We start from the raw sequence: 16,634 nt of genomic DNA, 5'->3' as shown, positions 1-16,634 counted from the left end.
CCCCGTACCTGCACTGCGCCGGGCGCCTTCTCCGCGGCGGGCGCGTCGCTGAAGCGGCTGGAGGGCGGCGGGGCGGGCGGGTGCGGGCCGTTGCCGTACAGGCACGAGAAGCACGGCTCGCCATCGCAGCCGAGGTCCATGAGGAACTTGAGCAGCGACAGGTACTTCATGGCGAACATGATGGTGGCGGGGAAGGCGGTGGGGTGCGTGGCGATGTAGGCGTCGATGTTGGCGCCGTGGTCCAGCAGCAGCTGCATGGTGCGCAGGCAGCCGTGGCGGATGGCCACGAGCAGGGGGCTGATGATGTCGCGGTTGGGGTCGGCGCCGGCGAGCAGCAGCAGCTCGGTGGCGTACACGTTGTTGTTGACCACCGCGAAGTAGAGCGCCGAGCTGCGGCGGTCCTCGTAGAGGCGCGCGCGCTCGGGCGCCAGCGGCGCGTTCACGTCGAAGCGCGCGCCCAGCAGCGCCTCGAGCACCGCGTCGTGGTTGCGCTCGGCCGCCAGGTGCAGCGGGCTGATGCCGCTACGGCGCACGCGCGTGCGGCTGGTCACCGGCAGCAGCATCTGCACGATCCTGCGGGCCGGGCGGGCAAAGCCGGGGGTCACGGGGCGGCCCCGCCAGCAGGGGGCGCTGAGGGTCCGATCCGGGCCACTCAGGACTACAGTGCGGGGAGGCCGTGGCCCACCGGCAGGGGGCGCGCCGGGGAGCCAGCCAGTCTTCTGATGACCGCTCTGGGGTGGGGGGGGATGGATCTGCTGCTCTCCCCGCTTTACAGATTGGGAAAACTGAGGCTCAGAGAGCTTCAACCCCCTTCCCGAAGTCACAGAACTGGGAAGGGGTGGGGCTGGGCTTTGCTCTCAGAACCTGTGGCCTCCAAAGTCCTAGTTCTGAAAACCCTCAGCCCGACTGTGGTTTCAAGAAATTCCCGCTGACTTATTTCAGGGTAAGGAGTGTTCCCCATTCCAGCTCATTCCCTGAAGGAACTGACTGGAAGGCCCACAGACCGAATGGAGGAGGCAGTGCAGCCCTTGGTGAAATTCGGAGCTACAAGTTTGTCACCTGCCCTGAGGTGGGGGCCGCGGGGGGGGGGGGCTAGGAGGGGGAGAGGAGAGTGACAGTCCTACCCAAGAGCTCACTGTGTTGTGCCGGGAGACAGCTAAAGGATTTACAAACACATTTTGGTTTCATCTTTTCAATAACTCATAAAGCCCGTCTCATCATTCCCATTTTGCAGATGTCAGGGTGACAGCTGATAGGTCACAGAGTTTGGAATCCCAACGCATTAACTCGCCTGCCCCGTTTTACCTTCACTGCAGCCCTGTGGGGTAGCCTGAGCAGGTCTGTGACCTTCCTTGTGACAGATGTGATTCAGAGAGAGGAAGCAACTCATCAAAGGTAGTAAAGCAATTCTGGGGGCTCTTGACCCCTCGTTTTACTCTCTTGCCCTAGACCACTGCCACCTCCAAGAACAGGCTTCTGCCACTGACCCTAATCCATCCAATCCTCGCTGACAGGTGACCTCCTGGCCCTATGTGGCCACCAAGGAGGTGACCACGGTGGGGCAAGCAGGTGCGCCAGGCCTGTTCCTCTCCCTCTCTGCCTCCTGACATGCTGGCTTTGCCACTTCCTGGAAATCTTGTACCAGTGATCTCCTGCTAGGGTCTCAGCGGAAAGTATTATTATTGTTAGTGACGCCGTGTTTGCCTAAAATCTGCCTCTGAAACCTCAAAAGGAAATTCACACACCCAGGGGGGCTAATTGCCTCCTAATTTCTATTTGTGCAGGCGCAGGAGGCCTGACCCCACTCTGTGGAGGTGCTGGTCAAAGGCAGGGCTGGGGCCTCGCCCTGGACCACAGCCATCGCCAACAAATGCTCCCTGACAGCCGTGGCATGCCCGAGCACGGGAAAGGACAGCGAGAGAGACCGCCCCAGGGCCGCTGGCCAGATGGGGCGGGCATCCCCGGCGGGTCACAGCGGCCTCCAGCAATCCCCTGCCCAACCAGGGCAAAGTGTCAGGAATGTGGGAACATGACTAGACGTCGCCTACAGTCCCAGAAGCGTCATTGTCATAACACGGTAAAATCATCTTAACGAACGCTTCTGTAGGACTTTGCGGATCAGAAAGTACATGTGCGCTGTGGGACAGGAGATCAGCCTGTCCACCCGTCCCATGTTACAGGGGGTGAGACTGAGGCCCTGGGCATGGGGTGAGGGAGAGAGTGAGATTGGATTGGAGGTGGATGGCGAAGCCAGAGAAGAATGTAGGGGTCCGGAATTCCCAGGGCCGGGACTTTCCGTGATGCCCGGCACCTCAGCCCCAGGGCTTGGCCGAGTTGGTGGCCCTGCTGCAAATCATCACTTCTTCCCCCAGCCCGTGTTGTGGGACAGAGGGCTGGAGGATGAGGGCGTGACCCCATTAGAAGTTCTGGAACCTCTCTTCCTCTTGCATGGGCAGGTCCTGGGGCCACAGGGCTCCTAGTGTACCTTTGCCCACTAGAACCTTTGGGGTCTGGGAGGCCAGGTTCCCTCCTCCCACCCCCCTGCCCCCAGGCAAGAGTGACACCTACCAGCTTAAGCCCTGAGACCAGACCAGACCCAGCTCAGAGCTATTTCAAGGAGGCCTAGAACAGCAGCGGGGAAGGTGACCTTGGACCCCAGGCACAATAACTGCCCCCCAGCCTTGTTTCTGGGACCCACCAGTAACCGAATCCAACTTTCCTATCCCAGCCCACCCCATTTGCCTTTACTCCAGGCCCTCGGTCCCCACCCAGGATTCTGGCTTCCTCAAGGCTATTGCCCCGGCTCTGGTTGTCCTGCCTGAATTTTAGCCCAGTGATAGGGAACAGAGCAGAGAGCTTTGAGTCAAAGCAAGCTGCCCCTGGCGGGGTGGGGTCCCGCAGGGAGCTGTGGACCCAAGTTACCCCACCAGTGCTGTCTGTCAGTGCTGGGCCATCTCGGACCTGTCACTCAACCTCTCTGAACCACATCTGTAACAGAGAGGACATGAATCCCAAGAGTGAGGACGATGACGGTGACAATGGCAGCTGGCCTTGATGGAGCCCCTGTGAATTGTTGGGAGCACTCCACCCCCCGAAATAATATTGCTCGGCGTCTGTGCTGTGCCGGGCACTAGTTACCTCGTCTACCCTGGAAATGGCCGCGTGAGTTCAGGACTTCACCGCATTTACTCATCTTAACCCAGCGCGGTAGGATCCCTCTGCCCAGGTTACAAGACACAATGTAATGATGCCTTTCCCTGCGGCTGCTCTTTGGGATAAAATAAGACCACTGGCCTAGCAGGGACCCCGTACAGGGTGGCCGTTGGTGTCCTGACCGCCACGGTGGCTGCTCCGCGCTTCCCCTGCACACCCAGCGCGCAGGCATTCCGGACTGGGGACTAGACCTTCGCAGGGCACCGGTCACCCACAGACGGCTTGGCTGCCAAAACCACGGGGCTGCGCTGCCCAAGGGCACAGTGGGAACCTTGCCCACGAGGGATCCTTCTAGAAGGACGTGTTCAGCTTGCCCCTGAGGCGCTAGGAGCTGGAGCAGGAGGAAGGAGGAAGAGCCAGAACCCAGAAGCATCAAGCACCCTGCTGTGTGGACGGGCACTGCGGGAGTCCCTGGGCCTTTGGAGAACGAAACTTTGCCGAGGCTGCCAACCCCAGCTCTCTCTCAGGGCTCAGAGCAGCTCGGGGGACCCCTGCGATGCAGACGTCTGGACCCTGCCATCCGGGGCCTGATCCAGCAGGTCCAGGGAGGTGCCCAGGAGTGGAGCAGGTCATCCACATGCCCCGTCTGGAGGAACTTGGACTCAAACCTTCCTCAGTTTTCTCCGGAAGACACAGGCAGTAAACCGGTTTCCAGTGGCAGATGGGGGTGGCCAAAGGTCCCGTCTGGTTTTTTGGGAGGCCTGAGCTCTGGGGGTACTAACTTACTCATGAATGTGCCTTATAATAATCTGCCTTTTAATTTAATGTATTTAATGTTCTCTATTCTCCCTCCCGCCCCCTTCGCAAAAAAAAGTGCTAGTTGGCTTGCAAAGGTAATATATATAAATTAGAAGTAAAAGAGAAAGAATGGTTAAATACAGGGGCGTCAGAAGTGAGGCCCAAAATGCAAGTTTCTGTTATATGCCAGACGCAAAATGGACACAAGAGAACCGGCTCTGTCCCACTCTGCGCGGTGAAATCATCCGGGCAGCTTCCAGAAACCCTGAAGCCCCAGCCAAGGGGCTGCTTACATCGGAATCTCTGAGGGTGAGTGAGGCCCAGACATCAGGGTTTTTAGAGCCTTTTGGTGGGGGCTGGAGGCGGGTCCAGGGTGTAGACAAGACTAAGAACCTCTGGTCTCACTACTATTTTAAATTGAGTTTAAAAGATGCATGAGGCATCTGGTCTTGCCCAACACGAACTATTTCTTAATAAATCTATCACTGGTGGGGCACTGGGTGGCTCAGTCGGTTAAGCGTCCGACTTCGGCTCAAGTCACGACCTCATCATCCTTGAGTTCAAGCCCCTCGTCAGGCTCTGTGCCGACAGCTCAGAGCTTCTCCCTCTCTCTGTCCCTTTCCCACTGGCGCTCTGTCTCTTCCTCAAAACTAAAAAAATTAAAACACAAAAAAATTTTTTTAAAAAATCTATCTTTGGTGTTGTTTAGCTAGAGGTGGTGCTGGCACACGTTTAACAACTGGCCCTCGGGAGCAAAGGGGGCCCTGATATGTTGCATCCCCCAGTTTCCGTGGTGTAAGTACTCCCACCATGGCCAATGTCAGGCTGCCCGTGTGCACAGTCGGCTCCCGTGAGCGGATTCGAGCCGGTGCTGGGGCACCTCTGCCTCCGGCTCCTGTGAGTCCCTCTCCTCTAGGACTGCCTGGAGCCCAGCCTTCACACCCTTTCATTCTGTCCTGAGTTCCTGTGTGTGTGTGTGTGTGTGTGTGCACGCGCGTGTGCGTGCACATGTGTGCGTGCACGTGTGTGTGTGTCTTCCCTCCCACGAGGTCACTCCCTGAGAACTTAAGCTTCTCTCTCCCTGCTCCAAGTGCCCAGCATACAGTAAGCGCTCAATAAAGTCTAGCTCGTATCACTGGCACTATTTGTGTTATTGTACCATTGGTACTATTTGGATTATTGTAGGCCTCCCCTACCGCTTGCTAATGGCCCGAGAGGCTATCTTTTCTATTTATTTATTTTTTTTTAGTAGGCTCCATGCCCAGTGTGGGGCTTGAACTCATGACCCTAAGATCAAGAGCTGGATGCGATACTGACTGAGCCAGCCAGACGCCCCCTCAGAGGTTCTGTTCGCACCCACTAGTCCAGCTTGAATCTGGCCCCCTGAGCGCAATTCCCATGGATGGCCATATTTGTAGAAGGTCAGTTCTCGCCATCTACATGATGCGTGACCTCGGGCGAGTCACTCGACCTCTCTGTGTCTTAGCTTCCTCGTGTGACGAAATGAAGGTCACAGCCTCTACCTCCAAAGATTTGTTAAAAGGATCGTTAACAGTAGTCGGAGGGTGCAGTGAGTTAGTCATGTGACACGCTCGGGCTTGCCAACCACCGACTAGTCTCGTCCTTTCTACCTGGAAGGCGCCCTCTGCCCTGACCCTCCCTGAGCCCCCCTGGTCCCGCGGGCAGGCCACCTGCAGCCGCCCTCCCCGGCGTGGGTGCGGCGGGAGCCACGGAGCATCGCGGGCACGGCCCGGGCTGACCTGTAGTTGCCCTTCTTGGAGGCGATGTGCAGCGGGAGCATGCCATCCTTGTTGGCCCTGTTGGCGTCAGCGCCCTGCGACAGCAGGAACTCCACCACCTCCTCGTGCTCGTTCTTGCAAGCCTCGTAGAGGGCGGACGCGCTGTCGCTGGCCTGCGTGTTGATGTCGGCGCCTGGCCAAGGAGAGGCAGAGTGGTCAGGGCGGTCACTGTCAAGCACTGTGCCCACCTCCGTGGCGCATCGGATCCTTTAACAATGACTCTTCTTCCCGCAGCGGTGAGACTGGAGAGGGGGCGCTCTTAGAAGCGAACCGCTGCCTCAATGATGCCCGCATTTCCTGAGCACTTACTACATGCCAGGCACCATGTTTTATGGGAGCTCTCTCTCTGAATCCACGCAATCAGTCACGACTCTCATCTGCATGTTGCAGACAGAGACCCTGAAGCACAAGGAGCTACGTAGTTGGCCCCAGACCAGCCGGCTCACAAGTCCAAAGCCAAAACCTTAACCCAGGGGGTCTGATGGCAGAAGCCCCCCAGCAGATAGTCTGATGGCAGAGGCCATGCTCTTCCCCCCTTGCTCCGTGAGAAAGGATCCAGGCCTTGTTCTGCGGGAGCCCAGCTCTAGGAGTATGCAGAATCCCCCTAATAAAGACCCCAAGAACTTTAGTAAATGGGATTCGTTCTTCAGTGCCCTGCATTGCAAGAAGCGAGACAGGGATTGCTTCTGGTCCCCTCCGAGGGGGCGCTACATCGTGCTGAGAGGTAAGGACTCGGGGACAGACCCCACCAGCGCATCTCCCGCATCTTCCCCGTCTCCTGCTGGTAATGGAGAGGCCCGTGGGTTTCTCTGCAAAAAGAGGCACCGTCTCTTCACCAGTCCCTCCTTACTCTGGAAGGAAATAGAGCTGAGGCAGCAGGAAAATGGCACTAAGGGCTGAACTCAAGAGCACCTGCTAACCGCAGCTCTGGTCTGCATGGGCTTTCTGCTTATCTCAGGCTTTCTGGTAATTTTCAGTTTCGAGAACTGCTTTCTGGTCTAGTGGAAAGAGCACACTTAGGCTTTTGTGAGAGACGAGAACTCGCTGAAGTTTCTGTGTCCTGGCTTGCAAGCCCCATGGCTTTGGGCAGCCCTCAGGGGCCACGCTTTCCCCATCTGTGGACCAGGATGAATCGGACCTACTAGTCCGGGTTCCTTCGAGGAGAAGATAAAAGACGTCAATATCTGCTTTGGACTGGGTGTTTGTGTCCCCTCAGAATTCCCAGGTGGAAACTGGATCCCAGCATGACGGTGGTAGGAGGTGGGGCCTCTGGGAGGTGCCCGGGTGATGAGGGTGGGGTGGTCACGAGTGGGGTGAGTCCCCCAACAAAGGAGACCCCCAAGAGCTGCCTTGCTCCTTCCACCACGGGAAGACCCAGTGAGAAGGTGGCCGTCCACAAACTAGGAACCGGCTCTCACCAGACACCGAATCTGCCGGCACCTTGATCTTGGACTTCCCAGCCTCTGGGACTGTGAGAAATAACCACGTGTGGCCTGTAACCCCCGACCCCCACCCCGAGTCTATGGTATTGTGTTGCAGTGGCCCCAAACAGACTAAGACCATCTCCCTGCACAGTGACGGGCACAGGGAAGGTGCTCGGCAAAGCCCCAGTTCTCTGGGATGGAAAGGCCAGGGCCCAGAGCCTGCTTCTGCCCCCTACCCCCAATGGAAAGGCAGTCAGGCCCTCTGGAAGCCTGGACCCCACCAGCAAAGCTGACCACTCTCACAAGAAAAATATTTGGCCTTGAAAATGGACTCAGCCCACAAAGGGAGCAAGACCCTGACTCAGACTGTCGGCGGGAGGGCTGGACAGATGTTCAGAGCTGGCCGGTCCCCCTTGGTGGCTTAGCACCCCACCTTTTGCCCAGCCCCTTTGCCTTGTCTCCCAGGACCCTGCCTGTGCCCCTTTGTTCCCAAGTGGGTCTGTCCATATTTGTCCCTGGCGGGAAGAAAGCGCCCTGGGTTTGTTTTCTCAACTGCTTAGGCGCGTGCTGAGTAAGTGGATGTTCATCCAAGTCAAGTCCCACGGTGGCAATTCTCAAGACCTGGGGTAGCATGGCTGAGGGCAAGAGGCATGCAGTTTGGAGGCGAATGCATGTGGTTGGAATCCAGGCTCTGACATGAGCAGGCATTTAACCTCCTGAGCCTTAGTCTCCTTATCTACTGAAGGGGATGGGGACACTCCCCACCACGTTCGGCTGCAGAGAAAACCCCATGATCCCATCCCTGTGTTCCTGCTTAACACAGTGCTTGGGATGCAGCAGGTCCTCAACAAATTACTTCAACTCAGCCCGAGGGTCTGGCTTTCTCCTGGCCTCAGTGTTGGGAGGGAGGGAGGTTCTCCTCCCACGGAGAGAGAGAAAAGAAATGGAAGGTGTTCTCTTGGGGAAAGAACAGAATAATGAGGCTCTTTAGCCAGAAGCGTGTCTGCCATTGTGCAGGGTTTGCTGTTCATGATGCAAGCAATATTATTTTATTTTCTCCCGTTAAAGTGACTAAGATCTTTCACAGGCAGGGAGTGCCAAGACCTGGGTTCAAACCCCAACTCCTCCACTGCTTTGCGGTGTGACCTTAGAAAATCACTTTCCCATCCTGGTCCTCAGTTTCATCACATGTACTCTGAGGAGGTGACCTACATGTTGTCTGAGGTTCCTTCTGCCCTTGAAGTGTGGCAAGGATAGAGTGAGAGGTGGTTGAAGTGTAAGGAGACCAAGAGTCTGGCTCGTTCCATCACCAGTTCGCTACGTGACTGTAAATAAGTCACTTCCCCTTCCTGGGCCTTTGTTTCCTCATTCGTCAAATGAGGATGTTGGGCTAGATTAGAGATGGCCCTTGTGGCCCGGGTGTCATTCCTCCGCCCCCGGTTCGGGCCTCATGGCAGGCATCACTGGCGGATCTCGACACGTTCCCCACCGAGCTTAGATGGCCTCAGAATCCTCAACACAGGGCTCCCAGGAGAGTGTGACCTAAACTGGACTCCCCTTAGATGTCTGAGGTCCTCCCCAGCTCTGCCCCTTGGCGGCTGTGGGACCCAGGGGCCCTGAGCACTCACCGTACTTGGCCAGGAACCTCAGGGCCTCCAGCTGCCCGCTCTGGGCGGCCACGAACAAGGGGGTGATGCCGTAGGCATTCTTGGACTCCACCTTGGCGCCTCTGCTCACCAGGATCTCCATGACCTCCAGGTCGTTGCGAGACACAGACTCGTGCAGAGCCGTCCAGCCTCGGTTGCAGCGGTGGTTGGTGTCCGCGTTGTACTGCACCAGCATCCTCACGGCCCCCACGTTCTTGCGCTCACAGGCTGCGCCCCAGGCGGAAGGAAGCAAGGTGGTCAGCGGGGCCCTGGCCGGACCCGACCGGCCAAGACTTCATTTGTTGATTTGTCCATCCGCCCATTCACTCATCAGACGTTCATTCAACAAACATTCAGACGTTCATTCAACAAACAAAAATGAGTCCAGTCCCTTCATTTTACCCAGGATATGCACCTAAAATAATAGTGATACTAACAGCGGCCGTATTCGCTGGTGTTTGTAGGACGGAGTATGTAGCAGGCACTCTATTCAAACCACTTTACGTGCTCATCTAGTATAATTCTCCCAACCGCCTTTAGATATAGCACTAGCAGCCACTCCCAACAGAGGAGGAAAATGAAGCCCAGAGACGTTAAGCGACTTGCCCAAGGTCACACAGAGAGCGGCAGAACAGGGATTCAAACTCAGGCAATCAGGCCCAGAGTCTCTGACCCTTGGAATGTTCCAGGAGTCCCTAACTCCTCTCTGTCTCCCGTGCTCCTGCTGCAGACCTCTACGTCGCCAGAGCCAGAAGAGGTAGGGAAGCCGGCAGTGCCTTATTCCTGCTCAAAACCCTCCTCAAATGCTACACACTTAAACTGAGGTAAAATGTGTCTTCTGTGTACAGCTTGTCAGGTCTTCTTGACCTGCTCACACCTCCCTCTTAAGCCTCATTGCTTTCTACTTCTATTTTTTTTATGTTTATTTTTTATTTTTTTTGAGAAAGAGAGAGAGACAGACAGACAGACAGAGCACGAGCAGGGAAGGGGCAGAGAAAGAGGGAGACACAAAATCTGAAGCAGGCTCTGGGCCCTGAGCTGTCAGCACAGAGCCCAACGCGGGATTCAAACCCGCAAACCACGAGATCATGACCCAAACCGAAGGTGGTTGCTTAACGGACTGAGTCACCCAGGCGCCCAAGCCTCATTGCTCTCTAGAACCCAAATGCACCGTTGGCTCTGGTCCAGGGTTATCACCAGGGAGGCTGACGGGGCTCTTGTCTAAATTAACCACTTCTTTGAGTCAGGCAGGGGTGAAAGCGGGAAGGGAACGGGGGCTGCCTGGGTAGTGTTTCTAATGGGACCCCAGACAAAGCTCCGCACCTCTCGAAGCCTTGGTTTTCTCTCCTGTCAAGCAGAGATAATAAAACCTTCCCGAGAGGACCCTGTGTGACCCCTGGGGGAGGGAGTGCGTGGAACACTCCAGCACTGTGCTTGGATGTGGGAGAAGTGCTCTTAGCAGCACGGCCCAGGCCTCGGCGCAGAACTGCCCAGGGCGGGGGGGGAGCTCTCTCGGGGCAGCTCGGCCTCCAGCGGCCCAGGCAGGCAGAGCTTCTGAGAATCACTTCTGTCTCGGGTCTACGGTGGACCCAGTTACCAGCCGCCAGGTCCCTGCTTCCCATGGAATATTCCAGGTGCTGGGTACCAGTCACATGGGAAAGCGGGGATTTCTGTTGTTTTTCAAAGTGTGAAGGCCCTATCATATTTGTATTTGCAAGACCCAGGCAGATCGCTCAAGCCTGTAGCCATGAACTGGATGCTTTATAATGTCATAATTCAGGGTATGGTACTGGCAGCTAGCTCCCTGAGTTCAAATCCCGGGTCTGCCCTTTGCTAGACTATGTGAAATCCTGGGTGCCTCGTTTCGTGTCTCTGTGCCTTAGGTCCTCATCTGTAAAATGGAGATACCTCCGATCCAACGCCTGTCTCATCTATAGATGGGGATTAGGGTTAAATGAAAAAACAGTGCTTGGCACAGAGTAAGCACTCGGTAAATACCAGCTATTATGATTATGCAGATTCCGACTCTGGGCACTTGCTAGAGGTGCCAGGGTCCCTGGTTGATGTATTGAATGAGCTAGGCTAAGTTTCGGGTTTGTTTTAAATGTCTGAGGTGCGCATTTTCTTGCATACCTCTTTGCCTCTGCCTATGCTGTTCTCTCTGCTTGTCCAGCAGGAAACAGCCTCCTGTTCCAGCTCAGCTCAGGGACCCCCTTTCGTGGGTGCTCACCCCCGATGCCAGAGCTCTCCCTGATGCTCCCAGATGCATTATGCCCAGCTCATTGTTGGCACCAGATGGCTGTTTTCTTGTCTGTGTGTCGCCACCCACCGGGCTGGGAGAGCGCCTGGGCACAGATCGAATCTTTTTGATTCTGGGCCCTCAGTGCCCCTCGGTGTGCCCAGCCCAAGTATGGCCCGAATGAACGTGCATGAATGAGCAGTTCAGCTACAAGTTAGACATCTGCCCTTCACAGGAGACCCCTGGCTGGGGAGAAAGGGGGACCTAGGGAGGGAGATACGCATTTTGGGAGCAATGCTCTTGATTGCCCGTCTCCCCTCTAGACCCTTCCCTGGGGAAGCCCACTGTGGGGGGGCTCACCTTTGTAGAGCGGGGTCTCTCGGGATTTGTTGGAGATGTCAGGCTCGGCGCCAGCCTGGAGGAGGGATTGGAGGCAGTCCAGGTGTCCCCTGCACGTGGCCAGGTAAAGGGCCGTTTCCTCCTGCAGGGTGCGCTGGTCGATGACTGCAGGGTATGCTGGAGAGGACAGACAGGGAGTTCATGGAAGGAGAAGATGCCCCACCTCCCCCACACAAAGGAGGCCCCAATTCTGCCCAGTTCCAATGGCAGACCTGTGTGGTATCCACCTAAATATACCATCCATCCTCTTGGCCCTGGACTTGGTGGCTTTCACGGGCTGTTTCAGCTTCCCAGTCATATTAGCTCAGGGGCCACCTCCTCTGGGAAGCTTTCCCTGGTTGAACCCCCTCCCTCTCTGAATGACCCTGTCCTTCCCAGCAGCCATGCCCATACAATCAGTTCTGCCCTAGAGTGTGGCGGGCTGTCTGGAGCTCATGCCACTTTGGGGCAGAGGTAACTCCTGTCCCCACGTGTTACCTGTCCACATGTGGCTTGGGGGGAAGGCAAGGCTCCGAGAGGAGGCGTGATTTGCCCAGGTTCCCACAGCTGTGGGGGCCAGCCTTGGCGGGGGCATAGGCACAGCTGCAGTATTTTCCACACCACATCAGCCCCTGGAACATTCTGGAACAAGCTGGCAGCGGCTCTCCCAAAAGTCAGCCCTACCCCACTCCTTTTCTAGGAACTGGACTCTCCTGTCCTGAAAGGCCCGGAGTGGTGGCCTCGGGCCAGGTGGGGACAATCCACTTTCCTCTCCCTGCTTGGTGACTTGAAGGCTGCAACAGGGGCAAGATTCTCGCCTTGCATCTTCCCCCCACCCAAGGCTGTTGAAGCCCCGGGAAGGAAGGAGCCCCGCCCCCAGGTCTGCCCCCACTCACCTTGCTGCAGGGCCTGAAGGCAGCTCAGCTGGCCGTAGTAGGCCGCCTCGTGCAGCGGCAGCCAGCCCTCCTTGTTGGGCTCCGCGAGATTCTTCCCCTCCTTGATCATGGCCTTCAAGGCCTTTTCATCACCTTCCTTGATGGCCTTCAGCACGGGGTCCACAGGCCTGGGACAGCAAGGGGTGGGTCACTCCACATGACCCGGGCCGGGCAGAGGAGGGGTGGGGCAGCCTTTCTCCCAGAGAGAACGCAGGGCTGCTGGTGGCCAAGGCCAGTGCTGGCTGTGGCACCACTCGGTCAGCTTTCCCCCACTGGTCTGGAACAGGTGCTCAGCCCCCTGCAGGCAGTGCCCTCCTCAATGAGGAGAATAATCCTTCCTAAACCACATGGGCGTGCCCTGGAACTCGGCCCCAACCTTGGTCCTGACCTTGGCCCTTCCAGCTTATCCGTCCACCAGCCATCCGTCACAGCTTCCTCAGGCCAGTCACCCTCGGCCTGTGGGCTCAGGTCAGCCTCTCCCTGCCTCCGGTCATAAGCTTTCATGTAACCACTGGCCTTTCCAGGGCTTTGAACAGTTATTTGATGCTGTCTGTCTCCCCTGCTGGACTGTGAGTCCCAAGAAGACAGGGACAGTGGCTTCATTTCTTCCATCTCTCATGATTTCATTCTCAGGGCCCAGCTGAGGGTCTGGTTCATAATAGGTATTCAATAAATATAAGGGAGGAAAGGAAGGAGAGGAAGGAGAGGAAGGAAGGAAGGAAGGAAGGAAGGAAGGAAGGAAGGAAGGAAGGAAGGAAGGAAAAATTCAAAACCCAGGAACCCCAACAATTGTTTCACTCCTTCATCCCTTTTATTTCCTTCTATTTCCAAAAAAAAATGCCCTCTCCCCATTAGCATTTTGCTTGTTTCTTTGGGAATTTTATTTATATCTTGTTCAAAACATTCTTTGCGATAGCCTCCTTTGAGCATTTGGAGGACACACCAGCCTATACAAGTCAATGTGGGGGCTCTGGTCGAGCCTTGCCAGTGTCTGGTCCCCTGTGAGCAGCCCAGGACCTGGGCCCTTCTGCTCCTTTATCTCCAAGTCGGCACCATGTAGGGAAATTTGAGAAGTGGGCTGAGACGTGGCAGGCTCCTTCACCTCCGCAGATGGAGACAGAGGGTGCCTTTTAGACAGAGCTCCTTGGTGGCCAAAAGAAAGTTAGGGAACCCCTCTGTCCCTGCGGCTTGCAGGGCTGCGTTCAATGTTACACCAAGACCACTTCTACCAAGAGGGCTCGGGCATGCAGTGCCAGCTCCCAGCGGGAGGGATGGCTCACCCCATGGGGGTTATGTTAGTGCAGTATTCTAGCATTTACCAAGCCCCTCTGGGGCCAGTTTGCACATCAAGCAGCTCTGAGACCAGAGTCCCTCCGAGGGGGGCTCTTTCCAGTGAGCATCTCTCTGGGGTCTTCCCCATTCCTTTCCTTGTTCCCCTAGAAATTTTAGCTGCTGAAAGATTTACATACTTAAAGGACTAATATATCTGACGCCTTCACAATTTTAAACTTCTGAATGTCCAAAAGATTTCAGGGCTAATATGAATGATAACTTCTTTGCTACTTCATCCGTTCATCCATTCATCCATTCATCCATTCACGGAGCTCCCTTCCCTCCATCCTTGAGTCAGTGAGGACCAGGACAACTGTGAGTCCCATAAGTGCTCCCATTTCCCAGATGGAGAAGGTGAGACTGGAGGCAGGCCTTGTTCCCGGGGATCATCCCAGTCAGGGGGCAGGATAGGCCCTGAGGGTCTGCGGGACCAGCCCCTTTGCCCCCCCTCCCCCACCTCCCGCTGCTTCCTCCATTGTGAGCAGCACTTCCTCCTGACTCTCAGCCTCTCCGGTTATTAATAGCTTCAGAGCCCAGATGCTGGTTGAGTTACAGACCCACCGGCACAGTGGGTAACTGACCAGATAAGCCCTGAAGTCCCATCACCGCCATCACTAGCACCTTGGTGAGTTCTTCTTTCTTACGAGTGGCCAGAGCAGCCCCCAGAGGTGTCAGGAGAAGCCCCAGTGGGTGTGTGTCTGGCTCCCTTGGAAGGTCTTCCATGGGACCCCAGCTGAAGTGGAAGAGAGGGGGGCTGGCCGTCCTCATGGACAGGATGCGCGGTCTCAGGAGAGCACTCCCAGGACCTGGCGCCCAGCGTGGCCCTCGCCCAGCTGTGGTGCAAGGGCCCCGAAGCTCTCGGGCACCCATGCTGAGGGCAGCTCTAGGAGTTCAGCCAAACCCCGCCCTGGGGCGGTGGTAGTGGCTGGGGGTGTCAGACCATCAGAGACGGAGGAGCTAGACAGGACCCTGAGGCCACTCTGTCCTCTCCAACCTTCTCTACAAAGAAGGGACATCCAGAGAGGGACAGTGACTCACAGGCACCCCCACAGGAAGGGGCAGCAGTGCTGAGACCAGAGTCTGGGTCCCCCTTTTCCAGACCATCAGAATTCCACCCACGGCACCAAGAAGTGGGCGCAGCCAGGTTTGAAAAGAGCAGGGAAGAGACATGAAACCCTGGCCAGTTGCCTCCTCCCCTCTCTGCAACGTAACTAGAGCAAGGAAATAGGGCTTCTCGCGACAGGGCCCCTCTTTTGCTCTTAGCTGCTTCTGGGATCGATACAGGGGAGCAGAGAAGGAGAAGCACGGATCTCTCTTCCAAGGATGCACCTAACCCAGCCCCCTGGTGCCAGGCACCAGAACCTCTCCTGCAGCTCACATTATTTCCGGATTTTACCACCTGGCACTGAGCAACAAAAGCAACAAAACAAAACAAAACAAAAACTGTGGGCGTGAGCCTTGTAGATCTGCTCAGATATGCCCAGGGTGACGCACGGGAGAAACTGAGATAAAGAGAAGGCGTGGCTGATTCATCAGCTTCAGCTCACAGCTTCTCTGGGCTTTTTGGGGAGGGGGTCTTCTCAGTCTCCCACAGGGCTGCTCCGTCCCCAGGGGGCCCACGTGGCGCCGGGGGAGGGGGCGGTGCCGGGTTAATCACAAGCACAGCCTGGCTGACAGCCTTGCGCTGAGTCTGTGACTGCTAAGCCCGGATCTGCAGGAGCAGCTGGGTCTCAGGGGGACACGTCTGGGAGCATGGTGTGCCCGGGAGGTCCCTCCGAGGTGCCCCCCTTCCTGGGGTCTGCTTCCCACTCCCCACCCCACCCCACCCCCCACTGACCCTGGTTGGAAGAGTGAACTTGTACGGTCTCGGGGGCTGGGGGTCACTTACGCCAGCTGGGAATTCCGGTATTTCTGCATGACCCCTTGGAACATGCCCATGGGGCCTGAGACAGGCGGCTTCTCAGGAGACGCAGTCGACCTGGAGGGTGCAGGGCAGGAGTGGAAGAGGGAAAAATACTCTGCATAAGAGAAGCGGGTCATGGCCGGAGGCAGGGTCCAGGATGGAGGGGTAGCAAGGCGAAAGACTGACAGACAGACACAGGGCTCTGAACCAAAGCAGATGGCCGGGTCCTCTCTGTGTGCTGGACACAGCTGCTGTGTCTCTGGATTATTTTTGGCCCTCAGAGGAAGCCCTGGGAGATTTAAATGACCATATAAGACAACAATGAGGTTAACCTCATCCCCACCCCCACGGCCCCCTCCCCAGCCAACCACACGGGAGGCAGATACGAAGCAAGGTGACATTCTTTACCCAAGAGGATGTGAGAAGCGCCAGCAGCAGGTCCCTGGGTGGAAGGGGCTCAATGTTGGGCTGGCCAGGGTGGGTCCCAACAGGGATGGGCAAGAGGTTCCTGGAGGTTTTTGGGGGGACATGGAGCATGGCTGGGGAGCCACACCAGGTGTGTAGTCCCACACCTGCTGGCCGGGTCCTCATTAGAGGGTCCTGCTGTCCCAGGAACACACAGTACAGAAGTTACAGCAAAGGGCCATTGGGGGACCAGGACTTGGAGTTAGGCTGACTCGGGTTCAAATCTAGGCTTCACTTCCTGGCCATGACCTCAGGCAGGTTGAGCTTCTCTGGGCTTTGGTTTCCTGCATGGCCCAGTGTCGGAAGCCGTGAGGCCAGTGAGCTCAGCTGGGGTTCTGCCCACAGGGGCCCTCGGCACGCATCTGCCGCTAATTTGATCATGATTTCACTTCTCTGAGCCTCGGTTACCCCACCCCCTCGGGCTGTGATAGGATAGGAGGGGTGAAAGGAGGTATGGTGGCCACTCTACATAGCCAACTGATTGGAGTGCCCGGTGCCATGGACACCCCAGGAGGCCTGGCCTGGGTCCCCTGCACCCCTTGGGGTGGCCTGCAGGGCTGAG

General features: G+C 56.7%; 1 protein-coding gene across 3 annotated transcripts in view; it reads right to left on the bottom strand.

Moving 5' to 3' along the window:
* The window catches only part of ASB2 (ankyrin repeat and SOCS box containing 2), a 44,711-nt gene that overhangs the window by 3,903 nt on the left and 24,174 nt on the right, over positions 1-16,634 (bottom strand). For 2 of the 3 annotated variants that reach the window (XM_029950508.1, XM_029950507.1), the window contains exons 3-8: positions 15,593-15,682; positions 12,334-12,500; positions 11,420-11,575; positions 8,803-9,048; positions 5,712-5,883; positions 9-573 (exon numbers count right to left, since the gene is read on the bottom strand). In XM_029950508.1, the coding sequence (XP_029806368.1) occupies positions 9-573; positions 5,712-5,883; positions 8,803-9,048; positions 11,420-11,575; positions 12,334-12,500; positions 15,593-15,682 (1,396 nt within the window). Of the gene's footprint in view, positions 1-8; positions 574-5,711; positions 5,884-8,802; positions 9,049-11,419; positions 11,576-12,333; positions 12,501-15,592; positions 15,683-16,015; positions 16,349-16,634 lie in introns of those variants that run through there. The other variant, XM_029950509.1, reaches the window with a different exon arrangement.

The sequence above is a fragment of the Suricata suricatta genome, chromosome 9, assembly GCF_006229205.1.
Source record: "Suricata suricatta isolate VVHF042 chromosome 9, meerkat_22Aug2017_6uvM2_HiC, whole genome shotgun sequence".
Taxonomy (NCBI): Eukaryota; Metazoa; Chordata; class Mammalia; order Carnivora; family Herpestidae; genus Suricata; species Suricata suricatta.
The sequence above is the reverse complement of the archived record's forward strand: the minus strand, read 5'-3'. Positions and strand labels throughout refer to the sequence as shown.